The sequence below is a fragment of the Carettochelys insculpta genome, chromosome 19 (assembly GCF_033958435.1).
Source record: "Carettochelys insculpta isolate YL-2023 chromosome 19, ASM3395843v1, whole genome shotgun sequence".
Lineage (NCBI taxonomy): Eukaryota > Metazoa > Chordata > Testudines > Carettochelyidae > Carettochelys > Carettochelys insculpta.
Genome location: NC_134155.1, coordinates 175,340 through 199,771, shown reverse-complemented (window position 1 = coordinate 199,771; position 24,432 = coordinate 175,340). Strand labels below are relative to the sequence as shown.

The 24,432-nt window shown below is 47.6% G+C and overlaps 1 protein-coding gene across 2 annotated transcripts in view; it reads left to right on the top strand.

Moving 5' to 3' along the window:
- YWHAE (tyrosine 3-monooxygenase/tryptophan 5-monooxygenase activation protein epsilon) overlaps positions 1–24,432 on the top strand; it is a 114,747-nt gene that overhangs the window by 12,826 nt on the left and 77,489 nt on the right. For both annotated transcript variants that reach the window (XM_075013324.1, XM_075013325.1), the window contains exon 2: positions 9,326–9,525. In XM_075013324.1, coding sequence (XP_074869425.1) covers positions 9,326–9,525 — 200 coding nt within the window. The remainder of the gene's footprint in view (positions 1–9,325; positions 9,526–24,432) is intronic.

The following is a 24,432-nucleotide window of genomic DNA, read 5'->3' as shown; positions in this document are numbered from 1 at the left end:
CACATACTGGCAAGCAGGGGCTGGACGCAAATCCCATGGACAATGGAGGGTCATACTGGGAAAGGGACTTGGAGCTGGTATTGAGCCTGTGAGCAAGGGTTGGGGTTGGCAGCAGTCCTCTGGGCTTTGCTTGCACTGCTCGGCACAACCTGAACATCTTGCCTGTTTCCTTGAGGCTGCAAGTGAGTGTTCGTATATGCAGATATTAACTTGGGAATGCTTGTATTTTTGAAGATTAATGGCACAGAATTGACACCAGTAGTGAGTCTTGATCAGTGTTAATCCTCTCTGAATGAGTTTTAATGTTTGTTATGCATAGACTGTGGTTTAAAAATCAGGATTATCTGCTCACGTTGCACAGGGGATACCTATTCTCAATCAGAAGTTGTGCAGAGATCATGGGGAGAATGTTCTTTGTGTAGATAGATGAAAAACTAAAAACTTGTTATTTTTCTGTCCTCATACTTCTGCCTTTTAAGTCCATTGCTATTTGGGGCCTTCGTTTCTTTTCTTTTCCTTTCCTGTCCTCTGGTTTGCTCTCCCTTCCCTATCTTTTGAGTCTCCTGTTCTTTGCAGTAGCTTTCCGTTCCAACCCAATGGGCTTCCCTCCCATCTTATGTCCTTCTGTTAGTGATCAGCAGTGCAATACTTGACACTTAACGTCCCCCCTGGCTCCCCTCACCCTCAGTTCCATGTATTTGCTTTGTCAGTTTGTATTGCGATTTTTTTGGACCTCTGTGCTATATAACTGAGCCTGTATTGGATATAGATCTGAAGAAGTGGGTGTGTCCCTCGAAAGCTCATATCTTAATTATTTTGTTAAAGTGCTACATGACTGCTGGTTTGCTTTGTTAGAATAGACACCTCTCTGTTACTATCCAACTTCATATCTGTTTCTTTAGCTGGTGATACTGTGTGCTATTAGAACAGGGTCACCTTAAAAAGATTGATATTGTGCTATTTTAATGTATGTGCCTTCCTGCTTTTCAGCTAATGGCTTCTATTTTTAGTTTGGCTGCAGATGAAGTCTGTAGTCTTTAGGGTTATAATATGGCTAAGTACCTTGCAGTAGGGCTACTGAAGAAGGCCTTATCCCTACACTCACTCACATCCCTGCATCTCATTTCAAATGAGATTTAATAATACAGAACAACTTGTAGGTTCTCCTGCAATACAAAAGTAAATCGGGTTCTTTTAGGACTTTAGTCATTTTAAAAAAAAGGAATCAGTGTCCTATATTGAATTTTGTTTTGCTTTTCTGCAGATATTAGTCTAAATTTTTTGTTAGTATGCCATTAATCATTTTAATTCCCAAAGTGCTTCGCAAACAGTTCATTCAGGTCGCCTACCATTGGAACTGAGCCACCTCTTGCTGCTTTTGTATTAAGACTTATCCTGACAAAATAATGTTTTAAACACAACCGTGCTCTTAATGTGGAGAAAATATCTTGTAAGTTGCTTTGCTGTTTTTTTTCAAAATTTTCAACTTTTCCATTGTGGGCTTGGTGGGGGAAAGACCTTTTTTCTCTTGGAAGATTTTTTTTCTTCTTTTTCCCCAGTCCCTCACACCTCTTAGTAGGGCTGAAGCTGAATCATTCATATTTGCTGCTCATGGTAATAGGTTTGGCCTTTCTTGAATTTGCAGGATTCATTGACTATCTAATTAATTATTTTTTTAAGTTTGAAAGGCAGTCTAGGTTTTGTCTGCTGTAACCTGTTTTTAGCGGAAAATAATTTCTCCCTTTCTTGGGCTTGGTGTACATGAATTTTTTTCTACTTTACCTCTCCCTTCCTTAGTGCAGAAAGTGCTTTGTTGACAGGAGCACTTTTCCCTATGTGTACGAAATGTCATGGTGGGATCGTTGACACTGAGGAAGTGTTAACTGTCACTAAGCTAAAGGTAAGAGATTTGTATATTTATCAAGGAAATTCAGGTTTTGGTTTTATTATAATAATTAGAGATATACATCTCCTAGAACTGGAAGGGACCTTGGGAGGTCATCTAGTCCAGTCTGCTGCCTTCTTGGCAGGACCAAGCACCATCCCTGACATCTGTTTGCCCCAATCCCTAAATGGCCTCCTCAAGGATTGAAATTGCAACCTGGGGTTTAGCAGGCCAGTGCTCAAACCACTGAGCTGTCTCCCCTCAACAGAATCAAAACAGCTGGATATAATGGCATACAAGGCCTTTTCTTCTGCATACCAGACTGAACATGACTAGTTACTGTGTGATCACAGCGCTGTCAGCTTATTTATGAATAAAGGCTGCATCCTTGGCCATAATCATTCTGGGGAGGGGAAAAAGGTTGCTGAACCTCTTTTGAGGCAGGTTAAGAGGTGTGTCAAGGCATGCACTTGGAGCATCTTATGAAGGTGGACAGTGTAGCTAGTTCCTTGGCTTTGGCCATGTCTTTTATGAATATCTATTTGACTTAAGAAATTAGATTTGTCCTTCCTGGTCTGTGCAAAAGCTTTTGATCTCCCTTTCAAGGCTTTTTAGGTTTCTTCAGCCCAGAGATGAGTGAACTCTAGAGGAGACTGAAAACCAAGTAAAATTGTTTTCACAGCAGCAGATTACCCACAGGGAGAAGTGAAAAAACCAAATCAACAGGGCCCGACAAATACCCAGAAATCAACTACTCCAAGATAGGCCCAAAAAAGCCAATAACAGAACACCACTGGTCATTACCTACACCCCCAACTGAAACCACTGCAACGCATCATTAAAGACCTGCAACCTATCCTAAATCAGGATGCCACACTCCAGAAGGCCCTAGGTGACAGCCTGCTCTCTACTATAGACAACCTCCCAACCTCAGGAGGATTCTCACTAGCAGTCACAGGCTGTACTGCAGTAACACCAGTCCTGGAACTTTTCCAGCAACAAGCCCCATTGCCAACTTTGTCCACATATCTATTCTGGAGATACCATCACTGGACCTAACCATGTTATTCACAGAATCACAGGCACATTCTTTTGTTCCTCAGCTAACATCATCTGTGCCATCATGCGCCAACAATGCCCACACACCATATAGGACAGACTGCAAACACTCTTTGACGAAGAATGAATGGACACAAAACAGACATCAAAAAAACTCCTAAAACACCAACCTGTCAGTGAGCACTTTAATGGAGTGGGCCATTCTGTTAATGACCTGACAGTCTGTGCTTTAATGAAAAGGAACTTTAACAACTCTTTACAGAAAGAATGTTCAGAACTGTCATTTATATATTCAAATTTGACACATTAACATGTGGTTTGAACCGGGACAGCAATTACCTGGCCCATGATAAAGACTCTGTTAGATACTTAGTTTTATCTAACTCTTAACTTCTCTTTCCCACACACGTCTCCTGCTGCCCCTCTGCTCTTCTGGTTTGCTAACCTAGATAACAATTTTTGGACCTCTGTGCTTTATATATTGAGTCTGTTGTGGTATGGCTGTGATCTGAAGAAGTGGGTCTGTCCCATGAATGCACATCACCTAATAAATTAATTTGTTAGTCTTTAAAGTGCTACATGACTGCTTTTGTGTTTTATAGCAGTTAGTGAAATAAGCACACTCTGAAAATCAGTCTCTCCTTTGTCAGAGAAAAAAGGTCAGCATTTCCTTTAGTAGTCTCTATCAGTAGGAGCTGCCTGCAGGTGACTGTTTTGAAAGTGAAGACTGTGTGTAGCAGGACTGATTGAAAAACAGTTTTCTGTTTAATTTGTCCCAACTTATTTTGACATGCCATGCTATTTCTTTTTGTGGATGTGTCCACCTGGAAATAATGAAATGGTGATATGCCTATAATGGTACATGCTTTGACACCTCCTGTGCAGATGGGAAAAGGCTTATTAAGCTCTTTGTAGAGAGGAAGTTTGTGTGACTGGCTCAGTCATAGAACCATAGAATTCTAGAGCTGGAATAGACATTGATGTCATCAAATTCGGTTGCCTGCCCTTGTGGCAGGACCAAGCACCATCTGTATTATCCCTGTTACATATTTGTCTAACCTGTTCTTAAGTATCTCCAGTGATAGAGATTCTACATCCACCCTAGGCAGTTTATTCCAGTACTTAACCACCCTGACAGTTAAGAAAATATTCCTGATATCTAGCCTAAACCTTCCTTGCAGTAATTTAAGCCCATTGCTTCTTGTCCTATCATCGGAGGAAAAGGAGAATAACGTTTTTCCCTCCTCTTGTAATACCCTGTTAGGTACTTGAAAGCTGCTGTCATGTGCCTTCTCAGCCTCCCACTTTCCAAACCAAGTAAACCTAGTTCTTCTAATCTTCTCTCATAGGTCATATTTTCTAGATCTTTAATCATTTTTAGTTGCTCTTCACTGAATCCTGTGCCCCGTTTTTCTCCATCTTTCCTAAAATGTGGTGCCTGGAGCTGGACACAGTACTCCAAGTGAGTCCCAGCACAGAGTAAAGCAGAACTCCTTCTCATGTCCTGCTCATAACACTCCTGTTAATGGGTCCCAGAAGTGCGTGCGCATGTTCTTCCCCCTTTGGAGGGACAGGCAACTGTTCACACTGTTGACTTACTGTGCTTGTGGTTCAGTATGACCCATGGATCCCTTTCCACAGTACTCCATCCTAGGGAGTAATCTCCAATTTTTTTGTGTGAAACTGATTGCTCTTCCCTAAGAGCAGTACTTTGCACTTGTCATTATTGAACCATGTCCTTTTTTCCTCAGATCACTTCTCCAGTCTGTCCTGATCATTTTGAATTGTGATTCTATCCTCCAAGGCTCTTGCAACCCCTCCCAGCTTTGTATCATCTGAAAACTTAAGCATACTCTCTATGCCATTATCTAAATAAGTGATGAAGATATTGAGCAGAACTGACCCCTGCAGAACCCCATTTGTTGTTCTCTTCCATCATGACAGTGAAACATTAATAACTACTGTCCACGCAGTTACACATGCACCTGATAGTAGCCCCATCTATGTTGCATTTTCCTTGTTTACTTTTAGGGTCGGGTGATACTTCATCAAATGCCTTGCTAAAGTCTAGGAGTATTACATCGACTGCTTTCCCTTTTTCCACAAGGCTTGTTATCCTATCACAGAAAGCTGTCCAGTTGGTTTGACTTGATTTGTTCTTGACAAATCCATGCTGACTGTTACCTATCAACTTATCTTTCAGGTGTTTGCAAATGGCTTCCTTATTTATGTGCCCCATCTTTCCCTCCTTCATCTCCTGGGTTGGCCTTATTTCACTTTTCATAGGTGGGCACTATACTTGCCCTTTTCTAGTCTTCTGAAATCTCTGACTTTCATTGTTTTTAAAGATGATAGCTAGTGGCTTGGATACCTCCTCCATAAGCTCCTTGTGTATTCTAGGATGCAATTCATTAGGCCCTGGTAACTTGAAGACATCTGATGTTTCTGAGTAGTTTTTCCTTCCCTATTTTAACTTCTTGCCCTACCCCATTTGCATTGGCATTCACTATGTTAGGCATCCAGTCTTCAAACCTTCTGGGTGAAAACTGAAATAAATTAAGTACCTCTGCCATTTCCATGTTTTTCCCTCTTCATTGAGCAACAGGCCTATCCCATTCTTGGTTGTCGTCTTGCTTCAATGTTAAGACCCTGTTCATTTTTCACCTAATGGTGTGTAAGAAGCACTCTAGCTGAGTCTATTGGAAAAGTGCCAGCCACCATGGATAGCTAATAAAACCTTAAGTGGAACATCAGTTATTCATCATGTGGGATCAGCTCTGGATATGAGCTCATTTCTCACAACTGGAAAATGAGGTCATGCTCAAGAGGAGGCAGGGACCTGCACTGTGTATTGAATGTCATTCATGCGAATTGGAAGAAAGTATATCTCCTTTATACCTTTTATCAGTATCTTTTAGTCCTTCCAAGACAGTGAAGAAAAATAGGTAGGACAAAAACCAAGTTGATGCTGATCATGCTAGCCTGGGCATAGGTTTCATTTTCACTGTTATGTAATACCAGATTGAAATGCAGCAAATGGTTAACAATACCAGTCAGTTAGTGAACAACTGACTGCTTTTATTACTAGGTTGGGTGAAGTGGTGTGGGGCACTTGTGCTTCACAACAGGCACAGGTATGTGCACTAAGATTGCAAGGTAGTTGCACTACATATATTTTACCTCAAGTATGATGAAGCTTAATTTTTAAAAGTGGGTTTTAAGATCTTCAGATGGAATGAACTCCAGAAATGTAAAGTACCACCTCCATTTTACAGGTAAGGTCACAAACGCAGTAATATTAGCTAACGTTGTCCAAAATCACACAGCAAGTTTGTTGGAATTGGGATTAGAATGTAGGGCTGAACATCCTTTGTCCACAGGACCCAATGTTTTGTAGAGAACGCTTTGTACAGGTAATATGTACTTATATTGGTCAAAAATACTAAGACACATTCGATTGTACCTAGCAGTAAATGTAGAAATATTTTTGGTGACTTTATTTACAAGCTTAGAAACCAACTCTTTGGTCAAAGGTAAAACCACTCATGAGACACACAAAATTTAGGCAGTTGGCAGCACTGGCAGTTGTTAAGGTTATCAGATTACTCCTCCTGGAGCTCAGAGCGGCTGTCATATCTGAGAGCAAGGAGATACTGCTTCCCTGGCTGTTGACACGGTGGCATGGAGAATGAGGAGGTAGTCTCTCTTACTTGACTGTAGAGAGATGAAGTGGGGAGGGTAGGACTTGGGCAGGCTGATGTGCAGTAGCAGTGGTAGCAGAGGTATGGAGAGAGGATGGAATGGGCTGAAGAATCTGCTAGGGATCAGGGAGATGGAAGAGAGGGGCAGCAGGAAAAAAAGCACCAGAGTCTTGACCACTGAAACACTCTTTCCTGCAGAACCTGGACTGCAGAACGTAGGACTCTTCAGTATCACCACTCGTCTGCTGTTGACGGATAGCTGTGAAACCCAGTGGCAAAACATCTTATTCTCGTGTTAAATTATGTCTGTGCTGCAGAGGGATACCCATGGCTGGTCCTGCCATCTGCCTCAGGCTCGGCGTGTTTAATTATGGTGTAGATATGAAAGTTTGGGCTAGAACCTGGGCTTTAAGATGCAGTGAGATAGGAGGTTTCCAGGGCTCAGGCTGAACCCTGAAGTCTAAACTGACATTAAGCAGTCCCTTAGTCCACACTCTGCCATTGGTACCAGCCAGCAGAAGGCGTTTAATTGCAGTGTAGATGTAACCATAATGATGGAAGTCCGCATACATTGTAACAGTCTTATCAGTTACTCTTAATTGTTTGGGCTGTGGCTCTAAAGCAGGATGGTGAGTGGATCCTAACCTATGGCCGCACAATTCCCTCTCCGCCACATGCCTCTTGTGTGCTGAGGCTCCAGAGACCCACACTCCTCACCCTCCCTTCAGCACTTTTGGAGTGTTATGAATTGCCTGATTTGCACTCCCTCCCAGAACTGGAACAGTAGTGGTGCCCAGGGCAGGAATCAGATTTATGTAGTGCATGAAACTGTTGAGGGAACCTGTTGTAATTACTATATGTTTACCCTAATTGTAAGCTCAGTTGTAAAAAGCATAGGCAAGTTCATAAGGGATCACGATAACATAATAGATATTGATGGAAAAAGTCATAGGCACAAGAAAACCCTAAATAAGTGATAAGTGCTGGTGTGGGCAGCACTTCATCAGTGGCAGCCACATGTGGTTTTATTTTGATAAAAAGCAGCATCTTACAACAGCGCTGTTGCAGTAGCATAGCCATACCATTTTAAGGTGTGCTGTGTTAGATAAATAGTCTAAGACTGTAAAAGGGGGTTTCCATATAAAAACTCTCTCCAGCTAAATTAAAGGAAATTAAACAACATATATTGTTAAAATGAGAACCTTATTTAATGCTCCTTTTATTAAATGCTTTAAATTTTTTAAATAAAAGGTTAAAAGGATTTGAGTGTTTACCATGGTATTAAGCAGGCTGAAGTCTGGTGATCAGCTGTTCTCAAATGATAAGGCAGGCCTCCCACAGTAAATGCAAGCTGTGTAAGAGCCCTGGGTTTCAGTCCCTGGTGTCTGGGGCTCATGCAGAAGGGACATGCAAACCTGGGATAAGGGACAGCTGGAGCAGCTCCTGCTGGGCTTCACCCCACTCCTGCTGTCGGCCTCAGTGTGTTGGCAGCACTGCAGAAGACTGGCATTGGAGTACTGTGAAAAGTGATATTGACGAATATCACTTTTAACATTTGTTACTCTTCTGTGCTCTTGCTGGCCCAGTGCTGCCCTTAAAGCTTGAGTGATGGTTTATGTACTAGTAGCTGGAGATCTAAATTACTATAGACACAAAGATGGTTCCAATCAAATAAGTTTGCGAAACAGTTATGTGCTCCAAATTTCTGAAACTTGTTTTAATGTTGAACAGTGACTGGGTTATGTTAACATGGGGAGGATAATCAAAAAAAGAGCCACATGTTGCTCCAGAGCTGCAGGTTGCAGACCTGTATTAACTCCTTTGACCCATATTCCATCGAATTTATAAAACAGATCTTACCTCGTTTATTGCTGAAGTTCAGAAATAAATAGGCCCTAGATGTGGATGCTTGACAGTTTCAGCCTTCTCTTGAATAATTATTTGTAACAATGGGAAGAAACTCTCTTGTTTAAAGGGTGTCACTTACTTATTTCAGAATGTGAATGCTTCAAAAATATCTTGGAGAAAATCCATACTTCTGCATTGTATTCTGTTTAGGGTTTAAATGGGGTTCAGTAAATAAAGCATGGAAGGACACTATGAATGATAAAGCTGCAAAGAAATATTGAGTAGCTAGCTCTTCAGTGAACACTATCTGTCCCATGCACTGAATGAAGTAAGCATTCTGTGGAAAAAATACTGTGAGATCCTGTAATAAAAACTATCCTAATATATACAGGGAATAAGAATAGGGTTGCACATGCCAAAACTGTTTGTCTGTGCTATGTTCTGAAGGTTTCAATTGAACATTTTTAACTTTATAAGAACATTGTAGTAGTGCTCAGGTGACAATGAGGATTATGGCACTGTTCAAAGAGATTGACCTGATCCCTGCCCAGAAGATTTTAGTGGTATTTTTATGTAGTCTGTTGTGGGAATGGCTTTTTCTAGTTGCTTGTCTACATTCTCACTCCTCAGTTGAAATAGGAGGAATCAGAGGCAAAAGATGTGGCTGGGCACAAATTATAGAAAATGAAAATCCATGTGTAATTCTGAAAATGAAATCTTATTTAATGGATTGAAAATCTTTGTTGTGAGAAGAAATAAATTAAATAAGCAATTTAGAAGTATCTGGGGAAACTATATGTAATATGCCTAATCCATAACCTTTTCGTCTTAGAAATGGTTGAATCAATGAAGAAAGTGGCTGGAATGGATGTAGAGTTGACAGTGGAGGAAAGAAATCTTCTGTCTGTTGCATATAAAAACGTGATTGGAGCAAGAAGAGCTTCGTGGAGAATAATTAGCAGCATTGAACAGAAAGAAGAAAACAAAGGTGGAGAAGATAAGCTAAAAATGATTCGGGAATATCGGCAAATGGTAAGATCTAGTTAGTGAGATAATTATGTATTTCATTTTAAAATTCTGTTTTGTTAGGGCAAAACACCAGTATGTTGAGTGGTTGCTCATGTCCATTCCACTGATCTGTGCATGCACTGTGTTCATGATATTTTCCTAACGACTTGCTGTAAGCTCATTTCTTTCTTATTGCTAATGATGGTTGTTGGGGCAACTGATCTCTTGGGTTAGAAGTCATCCCTAGTTTTATGAGTACATGGTTCTCCGTTACAGTGTTTGTAAGGGCTTTGAGCTCAGAACCAAGAAGGAAAAAGACTAGAGGCTTGAAACTCTTCCAAATGGAGTCTGCACTCCAGCCCTAGCCACAAGTTGGCAGTAGCAGCCTTGATTTGGGAGGTCTTTGAGCTGAGGAAGGATGGCCATAAGAAGCAGGGAGCTCAGTCCCCATTGTGGAAGACTGGCTTATTGGTGTAGCACCGCTTTCAATCTCTGCTGCTGCAAAAGAGGTTGGGGGGAAGAAAGGCTGCTTGCTGGCCAAGAGGACCATGCAGGACTCCATTGTGGTGTCTCTTGTATAAGGATGCCAAAAGGCTGGCATGTGAGTGCTGGCACTGTTGACATCAGCCTCAAGGGCAGGTCTGTTGAGGTCTATCTTAGAGGACTCCCTGGTGTATAATGTTCTGTAAGAAGACTTCGTTGTTCTTTGGGGCTGTCCCTATGGTTGCTCCATCTTAGGTGTTTGGGGGCCTCAGCAGCCTGGCCAGAAAGTTTGTATAGCAGTACTGTATGGTAGCCAGTCTGGACATGTACAGTAGTGTTCACGTGCTAGGCAGCCAGTGCGCATGCAAGAGTCCCGATGTCCCCTGGTCCTTCTCTGTTGTTGCCTCTGGTCGGAACTCGCAGTGCGCTCTGCATTGAACTTGTTCAGTTAGCTTATGTGGCTTTTTTTTTCCTTTTCTTTCTCTTATGCTTTTGGTCAGACTTAACACTTTCTAAATCTTCTTCACTCTGGGTAAAAAATATATTCTTTCACTCAAGCTGTGGAATTTCTGGATAAGCGGAGGCTCATTTCCCTCCTGCTTTCTCCTTATGGGGTTTGCCCCATGCAGGTTCCCTGCTTTGTATTTTGTTTGTTTAAACTATTTTTCTTACCAGTTGTCTCTGCCTGAGGAGACCCTACAAAAGACTCCTCAGACTCATCATGCTCCCCTTCCTTCCTTCAGGCATACAGCAGTGGTGGTCGTTCAGAAACACTACCTATTTGCTGATCGTATATTCTTGCCCAGATGGGTGTTTGCTATCTCCATTTCCTGAGGTCTGTATGGGGAGGGGGTGGGGGTCGGGGTGGGGAATGCTGAGTACATCAGGGTGTTCTTCACAGAGCCCTGATTGCTTCAGCAAATACTGTGAGTCAGCTGTTTCACCTGAACAGCCATCTCACTAGAGCTAATCTGTGTGTTTTCTGCATCCTCATTTATAGTTTCTTAACCCTGATGTCAGACGAGGCACGTGTAGTTGCCTCAGCTGTGAGCTCTATCTTTAAACAACCTAACAGGGTAAATGCAGATACTAGCAGGGAGTCCCTTTCACCCAAGCGAAGATGATTCCACAACTCTAAGCCAGCTCCATCCCCTATGGAGGCTTCAGACAAGATCTTTCCAGGGCTGTTATCAGCCACTGCACCCCGAGGGTCTCAACACCTAGCTTCAGTGCAGAAACAGGCGAGCAAGCCTAATCCCCTTGTGAGACAAAAGTTCAAGACAGCCATGGCTCTGCTGATTTAAAAATGAGTTTAAAAAAAAAAAAAGCCACATGCTCTTGTCTCATTTTGTGTGCCTTTCCCATTACCTGGCAAGACAAAAGGCTTGCAGCCACAGTACCCCCTGCCACCTATACCTCAGACTTGTTCTTTTACATGTATGGACCACATAAGGGTTACCTCAGCACCCAGTACTCGGTTTTTTGGTACTCATATCTCCCCAGCACTTGCCAGGCACTCTCCACCAAGTGTAACAGTTCTTCATCGAGTGTCCCCGTGGGTTCTCCACAATAGGTGTTGGGCTCGCCCGGCGCCGCAGATAGGAAATCTTCTAGCAGTTTCTCCTGGATCGCACATGTGCTGGCACGCGTTGCTCCCTTGCGTGTCCCCGGCCACATGCGCGATCCGGGCCACGTGCGTGATCCTGTCCCCGCCAGTTCCTTCTCAGCCGCCATCTGCTCAGGCTACGGCCAGAGTCAGATTAGACAGTGTGTTTAGGTGTAGATTGTTTCTTTTCAAAAAAATATGAGAGAGAGAGAGGACAAAGAGTATTAAAAAAAAAAAAAAAAAAAAGAGAGAGAGAGAGGAGCGGAGAAGAGGAGTGGACGTGAAGGCCAGTAGGCCGCCCGCTGCCTGCAGGTGGGTGTGCGCGATTCGGGGAAACAGGCACGGACTAGGTGCTAAGTACCCTATTAACAGTACAGACTCACCGCGATGGCTTCTTCAGGCTTTAAAAAGTGTGAGTCCTGCTGCGAAGCTATGCCGGCCTCCAGTGGGCATAGTGAATGCATCCGATGCCTGGGGGAATCACATGTTACCTAGAAGTGTTCCCACTGTGCTAAGCTCACAGCCAAGGCCAGGAAGGACAGAGAAATGCGTCTTAAAATGCTCTTGTTTGATAAGGCCCTCCAGCCAGACGTGCCGGAGAGGCAATCAGAAGGGCCCTCTGGGTTTCACAAGAGGAAGGCAGCTTCTCTCACCCCCTCAGTGCAAAAACGGAGGAAGCTCTCCTCAGCTCGATCCCTGCCGGCGGTTTCAGCGAGCGGTATGGGCGGAGTGCACAGCCCCCAGCCGCATACTCAGGCAAGCGGCACTGCGGCAGCGCACGTGGCAGAGGCTGAGCCTCCGATTACGAAACAGCCGGCACGCGCGGCGCCTAGAGCGTCGGCAAGGCAAGCGCCGGAACCGGTGGCACCGCCACAGGCGGCATCGACCCCCGCGGTACCAGCGGTGCAGGGCCAACAGGCATGGAGCCTGCAGGCACTGGAGGACGTTATCCACGCGGCACCGCAGCTGAGTGGGCCGAGCGTGGTGCCGACAGCGGGGCCGAGATCCCCGGCGCAGGAGGGGGCGGTGCCAGCCCCGCAGGGGAGGGGAAAGGCGAAAGCAAAAGCCCAGCACCGCAGCCCTTCTCCAGACAGCGCTGCGCTCCTGCTAGCAACAAGCCCTCCCCCTGTGCTACACACGCCGCCCAGAAGGCCTGGGTCTCCTCCGGCCTATCCAGAACCACCACCTCCATTCCTCCAACCAATGTCACCATGGCTTGGGCCACCTTCACCCTTTCTGGGCCTGGATCCACTGGAGTACTATCACAAACCAGTGTCACTGCTATCTGTGTCATCGCGGAGGTCTCTCTCCCAGGCATCGCGGGTACACACCCCAAGTGTGGTCCAGGTCTCTGTCCCCGGACCCGTGCCCGTGCTGCCTTGGTCGTTCTTGTCATGCTGGACACAGACACCCCAGGCCTACGCCCAGGGGCAAGTCTCCCCCGGCCGTCCAGTACCCCCGTGGGCACTCCCGTTTGGGGATGGAAACTCAGTTATCTCAAGGGGAGTTCATTTTAGAACCCCGAGACTTTCCTTCGCAATCCTCCGGCGAGCAGGTGTACCATCAGCCGCAGGAACCTGAGAGTTCGAGGGAAGTTTACCCTAGTGGTTCCTCTTGTCCTCTCCAGATGAGGCCATGGCACCCGGGGATGTCACTCCCCCGGATGACCTTAAACAGTTTCAGGAGCTGTTTTAAAAGGGTGGCTTTCACGCAAGGCATTCAGACGGCAGAAGTGCAGGAGAAACATCACAAACTCCTGAAAAATTTGAGACCCCCAGCATCATCCAAAATTGCTATCCCGCTGGACGAAGCCATTATGGAGTCAGCCACTACCATATGGCGGCCTCCGGCCTCTGTTCCGCCTGTGAAAAAGAGAGCGGATGATAAGTACTTCGTCCCAGCAAAAGGGCATGGAGTTCCTCTTCAGTCACCCACAACCGAACTCATTGGTGGTCGAATTTGATAATTACTCCAGGCTTACTTCTCTCATGGATTCACTTCTGGAAGATAAGAAGCCGGTGTTGAAGGCAATTGTGCAAGAGGGCTACGCAGCTTCGAGGATGGGAGTCCAGATCACCCTGGATGTAGCAGATACGGCGGCACGCTCAACAGCTACAGCAGTGGTCATGTGTAGAGAATCCTGGCTCCAGACATCGGGCATCCTGAGGGATCTACAGGCGAAGATCGTGGATCTTCCCTTTGACACGCAAAAGTTGTTTGCAGACTCAACCGACTTGGTCCTTGGTCCTCCACTCCAGTAAGAACTCGAGAGCTACACTTAGAACCCTGGGTATTTATACCCCTCCATATAGGAAGAAAAAATATTACCCTCAGCAAAGACGCTACCTGTACCAACCACAGCGTGCACAGTATCAACGGAGCTATGACCAAGGGCAACATCAACAGCAGCAACAGTACAGAACTCCCAGGTGATGTTCCCAACAAAGCCGTACACCCTTGGGACAGACCCAAAGGCAACAAGTTTGACTGGCATGTTGAGGGCTGCACTATCACTCCCATCGCGCAGTGCCACTTTCATCTCATGTTCCATCATCGCCTCAGACCGTTTCAATTCCAATGGCAAAAGATCACCGCAGACAAATGGGTGCTGGAGATCATAGCCACGGGTTACGCGATCCCTTTCCAGTCGCTCCCACTGACGAAGCCTCCCTCCAGGCCCCACCTCCGGCACGCTACCCACGAGGCAAGGCTCAAACACGAGGTGGACCACCTTATGTTCATAGGGGCGGTGGAAAGAGTGCCGGAACAATTCCAGGGGAAGGGATTTTATTCACGCTACTTCCTCACAGAGAAGAAAACAGGAGGCTGGAGGCCCATCTCAGATCTTCGGGGCCTCAACGGCTACTTGCGCAAGCAACGTTTTCGGATGATTACAGTTGCCTCCATACTCACGGCACTGGACGATGGAGATTGGTTTGCAGCCCTCGACTTACAAGATGCTTACTTTCATATAACGATCCACCCGGCAGACAGGCGCTTCTTCCGCTTCATGGTCGGCAAGGAACACTTCCAGTACAGGGTTCTTCCGTTCGGCCTCTCCTCGGCCTCCAGAGTCTTTACCAAAACCCTGGCAGTGGTGTCAGCCTACCTGCACAGACAAGGGGTATTCATATTTCCATACGTGGACGACTGCCTATTGAAAGGGGCCTCGAAGGCAGAGGTCCTACACGTGATACGTGTCACAGCGGACACGTTTTCTTCACTGGGCCTAGTCATCAACCTCACGAAGTCAAAGACCAACCCCACACAGGACATAGAATTCATAGGGGCATGCACAAACTCTATCACAGCAAGGGTGTACCTACCCGATGCCCGCTTTCGCGTCATCAGTTCTCTAGTGCAAGTCATTACATACAGCCCCACGGTGCTGGTCTTAACGTGCTTACAGCTGCTGGGCCATATGGCAGCAGCAACATTTGTGGTACAGAACGCCAGATTGCACATGCGAAGTCTGCAGCATTGGCTGGTGAGCGTCTACAAACTGGCATCCCACACTGTTCACAGGGTGGTGTCACCCACGACAGAGGTGCGCAGATCCCTGGCGTGGTGGGTAAACCCCAAGAACTTGCTAGCCGGGGTGCCCTTTCACCAACCACAAATTTCTATTTTTCTTACTACCAACGCCTCCCACATAGGATGGGGAGTGCACATCGGCGACAAGGTGACGCAGGAGCTATGGTCCCCTGCGGAACAGTCACTGCACATAAACATACTGGAGCTCAGAGCAGTGTTCAACGCCTGCAAGCATTTCTGAGAACACACATATGGCAAAGTAGTCGGGATCAATACAGACAATACCTCCACTATGTTTTACATAAATCGACAGGGAGGAGCCAGATCCCGTGCCCTATGTGCGGAAGCAGTCCGACTGTGGAACTGGTGCATCGCCAACAACATTACGTTGAAAGCCTCTTACTTGCCGGGCGCTCACAACGTGAAAGCAGATCGGCTGAGCAGGCGCTTTGCACACACGCACGAATGGCAGATCTGCTACGACCGATCTTTCATACGTGGGGATTTCCCCAGATCGATCTGTTTGCCACACAGCACAACAAGAAGTGTCCCCAGTACTGCTCCAGGGCAGGAGTGGGGCGGGGGTCTCTGGGGGATGCATTCATGATTCCATGGAAGGGCCCCCTACTTTACGCGTTCCCCCCCCACAGCGCTTATCCACAAGGTCTTGCAGAAAGCCAGAAGGGGGACAGCTCGCATGATACTAGTAGTCCCAACGTGGGATCGGCAGCAATGGTTTCCCTTGCTTCTGCGCATGTCGGACCGCCCACCGCTCCCTCTACTGGTGGCGCCGGACCTACTCATGCAGGCCCAGGGGTCCATAGTGCACCCGAACCCTCAGTGTGTGCCTACAAGCGTGGCTAATCCATGGCTCAGCTCCTTAGAAAGTACATGCACGGAGGGAGTACAACAAGTCCTGGAAAGTAGCCGAAGGACCTCCACCAGGAAGACTTATAAGCAGAAATGGACTCGATTTGCAGCCTGGTGTTCCGCCAAGCAGTTAGCTCCCCTTGATGTTCCTATACCAATACGTGAATACTTATTGGACCTCAAGAGGAGCGGACTTTCCGTATCCTCGCTAAAAGTCCACCTTGCCGCTATATCAGCTTTTCGGCATACAGAGGAGGGGCCCACGGTATTTGCCCATCCTATCGTTACCAGGTTCTTGAAGGGGTTGGTAAACCTGTACCCCCCTCGGAAGCCGCTTCCACCATCGTGGAACCTGGACTTGGTGCTCAGCATGCTCACGGGTCCACCTTTGGAACCATTAGGCACGGTTCCCCTACGTCTCCTTACGATAGAAACAACCTTCCTCCTTGCAATTACGTCAGCTCGCAGGGTGAGTGAGCTCACAGCAGTTATGGCAACACCGCCCTGCACAGTGTTCTCAAAGGAGGCGGTAACCTTACGGCTGCACCCAGCCTTTGTTCCAAAAGTTTCTTCAGAGTTCCATCTTAACGAACCCATAGTTTTACCCTCGTTTTACCCGAAGCCTCACAGCTCCAGCAAGGAGGCACGCCTGCATCTTCTGGATGTGAGGAGGGCGTTGGCCTTCTACATAGACAGAACTAAGTCCTTCCGGAAAACGGACAGGCTTCTAGTCTCTCTCGCTCCCAGATCAAAAGGAGGTCGTCTCTCTTCACAGAGCATCTCAAAGCACATTGTGTCCTGTATAAAAATGTGCTACGAACTTCGAAAGACTTCTTTGCTGGCCCCGCCCCGTGCTCACTCCACCAGGGCGGTGGCGGCGTCAGGGCATCGCGTTGAAGGACATCTGTAGAGTGGCGACCTGGTCATCCTATGACACCTTCACCAAGCATTATGCCCTACATCGGGTATTCCAAGAGGGTACCCGCCTCTCGACAGCAGCCCTTTCGGGGGCAAGCTGCACATAAACCGATTACCCACCTCCCTTTCTTGGGTTACTGCTGGATAGTCACCTATTGTGGAGCACCCACGGGAACACTCAATGAAGAAAGAGAGGTTACTCACCGTAGTAATGGTGGTTCTTCGAGATGTGTCCCCGTGGGTGCTCCACCACCCGCCCATCCTCCCCGCTTCGGATCTCTGTCTAGTGTCTTTCAGGAGCATCCGAGGCAGTTGGTCAAGGAACTGGCGGGGACCGGATTGCGCATGTGGCCGGGGACGCTCAAGGGAGCGGCGCGCGCCGGCCCATGCGTGATCCAGGAGAAACTGCTGGAAGATTTCTGATCTGTGGCGCCGGACGAGCCCGACACCTATTGTGGAGCACCCACGGGGACACATCTCGAAGAACCACCGTTACTATGGTGAGTAACTTCTCTTTCCTGTACCTTTCCTATATATTGAGGAGGAACCTGTCTCTGTCTAATGCTGCCTCACCAAGTATTCCTCCCCTAAGAGAAGGATACCTCAGCCTCAACCAATGATGCTTCAGTGGCACCCTGGCAAGTGTCTGCTGCCTCCTGTTTGGCCCTACTGGGACCTCTGGGCACCTCTTAGCACATAGCAGCAGCAGGAATATCAGCATGCTGTTCAAGCTTACTCAGGACACACTTCAGTGACCTCTAGATGTATCTGGGGATCAAACCGACTCTGAGAATACTTTCAGTGATGACTCCAGTGATTCCTCACTCCCTCCAACCCCGCTTTCCTCTGGAGGATGCCCTCATGCTATCACCTCTCTTAACAGGGGATTCCAGAGCTTTTCAGGACCTCTTTAGAAGGTAAATTCCATTAACAGCACAGCCCAACACCAAACCTAAGTTTGCCAGCATCTTGCATGCTACACCATCAGTAAAATTAGCATTACCTGTGGATCGTGTCCTTATGGGTTCTCTATACACTTGTGGTGAACATCAGCTGCTATGTTGCCAGTGGGCAAAATGGTAGACAGGAAATACTATGTCTCTTCTTGGGTGTGGAGTTCCTGTGCACATACCTTTCTGCCACTTCCCTTGTTGCTAATGCTGCCAACCAGAGGGCCAGACATAGCTTATCAAAATCCACTCCCCCAATAAGGAGTAGAAACAGTTTGACCTCATGAGCAGGAAAGCCTACTCATCTGCCTCCCTCCGTCTACTCATATTGAATTATACAATTATGCTGGCAAAATGTACATTACATTTTTCAACAGATACTGACGTTTATTAAATATGTTCCAGAACAAAAAAGTGAACAGTTTAAAGCCAACACAAATGAGGGCTCTCTGATAGCCAAGACAGCCCTAAAGTCCTCCTTCAAGTCTGCTGACACTGGTGCTTGTTCCCTGGCGCCCAAAGAAGTGATGAAGAGAGCATCTTGGCTCTGTATATGGTAAACTTCTATAACTGGCATTCCACCATATGGAACTCTCACATAACTGGCATTTTAACTATAAGTAAACTTCAGTTTTGTTTTCCATAAGTATAGTGAAAGTAAATGCAAATATAGTGTAAGTTCAGTGTACAGTACTACTGTGGGTAAACAAAGTATTCTGCATACATTTTGTTGCTTAATAGTTCACCTTGTTTTTCTTTAGTATTATTCATTGCTAGGTACACCTCTGTATTGTCCAGAATATTTCAATATCCAGCAACCTCCTGGGGCTGGTGGATATGAAAGAGTTTACTGTGTGTGACTTTCCAAAAGATGTTCAGGTGAGGGTCATGGACCTAACATTTGAGGGCCCAAAGCTTTTTGCGGAATCCAACAATGCTTTGTTGCACTCTGAAAGAATTGCCCACCTTGTGAGGGGTGGGATAGCTCAGTGGTTTGACGATTGGCCTGCTAAATCCCAGGTTGTGAGTTAAATCCTTGAGGGGGCCATTTAGGGATCTGGGGCAAATAGATTTAAAACAAAAAGTGCTGCTTGGTCCTGCCAAGAGGGTAGGGGGCTGGACTTGATCTCCCAAGTCCCTTCCAGCTCTGAGAGGTCTCCATGGCTTTTTTAGGTAGGGAACAAAGATGTCACCTGGTATCTCATATGACCATGATGCACTGATGCTGCCTAGGGAAACTGCAGGGAACTACAGAGCCTCAGGAAATGCATGCAAGCTAATCGGGAATAAATCCCCACACACCCCACTTCATGACATCTCTCTCCACTTTGAGACCAAACTGAGCAGGGTCAGTTAGCCAGTGACCTGGGGAAGTTTGGGGCTATCCCTGTATGATAGTGCATTGGCTATATTGTTGTTCCCCTTGACATGGACCACCTCTATGTCATTGGTCCTGTTCAGTATACACTGGAAGCACTGCCTAAACTGATATGGCTGTAGCTTCCCAAGAGCCCACACCATGGCCACGCATTCCTTCTCCATGGCCACGTAGTTCTGTTCATGGGGCAGCAGCTTTTTGCTCAGGTACACAGTAGGGTGTTTCTCCTCCTTTTTGTTCACGTACACTAGCATGGCACCCAGCCCAGTATCTGAGGTGTCAATGGGCTCCATGAAGGGCATGTCAGAGTTTGCATTTACCAGCCCTGGGGCCTGTCCACAGCCTCTTTCAGCATGCAGAGAGCCCCTGGCACTGTTTGCTCCAGACCACCTGGTGTGGCTTACCCTACTTACACAGCTCTGTGAGCGGGGCTGTGCTATGTTGAAGTGGGGCACAAATATCCAGTAGTATCCCGCCCATCCCAGTGAAGGCCTGGACCTGCTTCTTAGTCTTGGGCACCAACTGGTCTCTGATGGCTTACACTTTAGCCGGCTCTGGCTTTAAGCAGCCGTTGCCTACCTTGCACTTCCCTGCTTTGATAGTCAGCCCAGCCCCCTGAAGTCAGTCCAGCTTCTGGCTGACCTGGACCCATGATCCTCCCACATTTGGCTGAAGACACAAATGTCATTGATGTAAGCCGGGACAAAACCTTCCATCCCCCTCAGCAGCTGGCCCTCAGATTCTGGAATGTGGCAGGTGGTCCCCTGAGGCCAAAAGGCGGGACCAGGAACTCATAGATCCCCACAGGGGTGGTGAAAGCCAATTTGAGCTGGGCATCTTGGTCTAGTGGTATGTGCCAGTATCCATTGGTGAGGTCTGTGGTGGTTAGGTAGCGGTCTCCCTCAAACTTATCTAGGAGGTTGGCAGGCCTACGCATGGGGTAGAGATCTGACCCTCTGATGGCATTGAGCTTACAATGGTCCACAGAAAACTGGATTGACCCATCTCCTTTGGGGACTAGCACCATGGGTGAGGTCCAGAGGCTGGATGATGGCCGGATCACCTGCAGTGCCAGTATGTCCTGGATCTCCTGTTCTAGGGCCTGGGTCGTTTTTGGCTGTGGCTCTGAATGGTGTGAACTTTACAGGAGTGTGGGCGCCTGTCTCTATTTGGTGGACAGCCAAGTTAGTGAGTCCTGGCCAGTTGGAGAACAGCTGTTGGTGCGAACACAGGACCTCCCCTATCTCCAACCTGTTGGGTAGGGGTTAGCTGTTTGGCGAGGGTAATAGACTCCAGCAAGGAGCCAGCTCCAGTCCTAGCAAGCAGATCCACCCAGGGATCATCCCCTTGCCCCCTCCTAGTGCTTGCATATGGCTAGCATCAAATGCTCCCTGTCCCAGTACAGTTTCATCATGTTGACGTGATACACTTGGTGACTGTGAGCCTGGTGTGACAGTTCCACCACAAAGTTTACCTCATTTAGCTGTTCATTGACCTTGAAGGATCTATCTCAGGTAGCTTGCAGGTTGTTCTGCTGCATGGTTATGAGAACCACCACCTGGTCCCCAGTGGCATAGTCTCATGCTTGGGCATTGCGGTCACACCAGACTTTGTTTCCCTTGGGCTGTGGACAGGCTCTCCCTGGCCATGCACATAAGTACAATGAGCTTTTCCTGAAAGACTAATACATACTCCACCACCTATTCCCCTTCAGGAGAGGCCTTTCCCTTCCACTTTTCTCTTAGCAAGTCCAGGGATCCCTGCACTCTCCTTCCATACAGCAGGTGAAATGGGGAGAATCCTGTAGATTCCTGGGGAACCTCCCTGTATGTGAACAGCAGGTGGAGTAAGTACCTGTCCCAGTCTCGTGGGTGCTGGTTCATAAAGATTCTCAGCATCTGCTTTAGTGTCCCACTGAACCTCTCCACCATCTCATTGGTCTGAGGGTGGTACCTATGGCTCAGGTGTGCTGGACCCCACACTTCTCCCACAAGCTTTGTAGCAGGACTGACATGAAGTTAGACCCCCTGATCAGTAAGAACCTCCTTGGGGAACCCTATCGTGCTGAAAATGGACAGCAGTGCGTCTGGCATGATGTGAGCCTCAATAGAGGTCAGGGCCACCGCTTCTCAGTAGCAAATGACAAAATCTATCACCACCAGGATGTATTTCTTCCCAGAATGGGTTGCCTTATTGAAGGTCCTGACTGTGTCCATGGCCGCTTTCTGGAAAGGCTCTTCTTTGTTGGATAGTGGTCTCAAGGCAGCTTTCCACTTGACTTGGGCCTTCTCTACCCTCTGGCAGGGGTTGCGGGACTGGCAATACCTATGGACAGCAGCAAAGACTCCTGGCCAGAAAAAGTTCTATAACAGCCTCTTCCTGCTGTGCTGGACTCCTTGGTGCTCTGCTAGCAGAACATCATGGGCCAGGTACAGCAGGCTACGATGATACTTTTGGGGCACCATCAGCTGTCTCCACACCCCCCACAGCTCTATTTTGCATGTGGGACCCCATTCTTGGTAAAGAAATCCCTTCTCCCACTTCAATCTCTCCATGCAACCCTCCCCCAGTGGTGGGGTTGGGCTGAGGCTGGCCAGTTCCCTCAGCTTCTGCAAGGAGGGGTCTCTCCACATCCGGGGAAAGGATGGAAATGGTCCCCCTTCCCTGCCTGACTCCAGGATCACTGGCTTGTGAGGTTTTGCTCTTGGGAGCCCCCTCTTCTGCAAGATAAGCGCCTGTGGCTCTGGCTGGGCATCTGCCCCCGGACTCAGGAAGAGCACTCCTCTCTCCTTTTGTCTGGGAGTCAAGACCAGGACCTGAGGACATTCACCTGGCCAGTGTTCCATGTCACCCCTCATTAGTACATCATTGGGCAGATGGTGCACGCCCACCTCTTTGGGGCTCTCTTTATTCCCCACACCTCAGTTAGGTGGGAGCTGGGCATCATCTGGTCTGGTACCACCACCCGGGGTTGGGCCAGTATCACATCCACATCTGTGCCCCAGAACCCCATGACCTTCCTCCCATCCATCTTGAGGGTAGTCTCTTCAGGGGCATGTGTTCTGATCCCACTTCTGCCACCTGATGTAATGGGGTCCAGGCATCCCTAAGCTCTGCACCCCATCCTGCAGTCATAAGTGACTGTACTCAGCAGGTTCAGCAGAAGGGTTATTAGTTGGCAGGGATACAGAGTAGAGCAGACTTTTCAGTACAGCAACCAGAAACAGTCAGTCTAATCCATTTTGGGGAGAGGAGGCTCCAAGGGGGCCCTTGAGACAGGGCTTGCCCCCCCCGCCCCCCTTAGTATCTCTCCCCCAGCCCAGGCTAACTGCCTTCTAAATCCCAGTTTCAATTCAAACTGCCAAGCTCAACCTACCTCCTTTGTTCTGTTTCCCGGGGTACAAAGGTGTCACCTGGTAACTCTCATTACCGCTGTGCACCAATGTTGCCTAGGGAAACTGCGGGGCATCAGGAAATGCATGCCAGCTAACTAGGGGGATAAAAATCTCTGCATACCCCACTTTGTCACAACATAAAGAATGGGTACTGCATACCAAACCTGTCCTTTCGAAAACCCCAAGACATCAACCACCTGCTCTTCGTCAAAGCAAAAAGCAGTCAAGTAGCACTTTAAAGACTAGCAAAATAATTTATTAGGTGAGTTTTCGTGGGACAGATCTGTCCCACGAAAGCTCACCTAATAAATTATTTTGCTAGTCTTTAAAGTGCTACTTGACTGCTTTTTGTTTTGCTAGTATATAGACTAGCACAGCTCCCTCTCTGTTAACTATTCATCAAAGCAGTGGAACATGTTCCCCACCAGTACCGTAACGCTGGCTTTTAATCCCGGTACTTCCTCATAGAAAAAAAGTTAAGGGGATGGAGGCTGACCTTAGATCTCAGAGGCCTCAATAGGCATATTCTGTCCCAACACTTCCCCATGGTTACCCTCTTTACTATTATTCCATCCCCCAGCAAAGACTGCTTGGCAACTCTTGACTTCCAGGATGCATTTTTCCATGTGTCTGTTCACCCTGCACGCAGGAAATAACTCAAGTTTATTGTGTGTGGATAACACTTCCAGAGCATGGCACCCCTTCGGCTTCTCCACTGCACCCAAGGGTATTCTTCAAAGTACTGACAGTAGTTGCAGCTCAGCTGTGCAAGAGAGGCGTGTGTATCTTCCTGTATCTGGATGACTTCTCAATAAGAGCAGACTCCCTGCAGTACACACAAGCAGCAGTCAGTTCCACCATGGATCTTTCGAGCTCTAGGCCTCCAGATAAATGGCTCAAAATACCAACTCCAACCAGTCCAGGTGCTGGAGTTCATAAGGGCTCGATTGGATTGCACCACTGCATCTCTGCTGTGGCAGGGCCAGGGCAGAGGGCCTCCTTGGAGGGAACCCAAACAAGTAGAAGGGCCTGCGGAGTGCCAGCAGGGCAATCACAGGCAGCTGGGTGGCAGATGGCTTAGCCTAATTGGGGCTAGTGACTCCATGACTGGTCTAATAAGAGGCCTTATTAAAAGCCCTTCACAGTGGGAAGGGTGGCGGGGGGAGAGAGAGGCAAGGGGAGCAGAGTAGTGGGAGAGAACAGGTTTGATAGGGCAGAGCATCAGGAACACCAGAAACCACAGAGGGAGAGAGAGGAGCTTCAGCAGATCAAGCGATGGGGACTCGCTACTGCTGAAGCCTGGAGAAGGTACCAGGGGCAATCGTCTGAGGAAGTGGCCCAGGGACAAAAGCTGCTGCGCTAAGAAAGTCAGCCCTTCCCACTAGCAGCCGCATTGGGTCCCTGGGCTGGAACCGGGCATGAGTGGGTGGGGGCTGGGTTTCCCCCAGACAGCCCCTCACCCCAAGTGAGAGCAACTGGGCCCTTAAGTGGGACCAGTGGACTGAACAGAGGCCAGAAGCCCAGGAACAAGCCTTACTTAATCACACTGCCCCACCACAGATTCCTAACTGTACAGGAATTTATCCAACTTCACTGCATGGCTCCCCAGTTACTTGCCAGAGTAGGTCTCCAAATTCTAAGCCGTATGACAGCAGGTACTGCTAAGGTCCCTTGCGCCAGGTTGCATATGAAGCTGCTACAACATTGGCTTAGCACAGTATACGGGCTGAGGAAATAGTCTCCTCATGCCAGTCTCTGTACCACTCACCATCAGGAAGTTGCTCCAGTGGTGGTCGA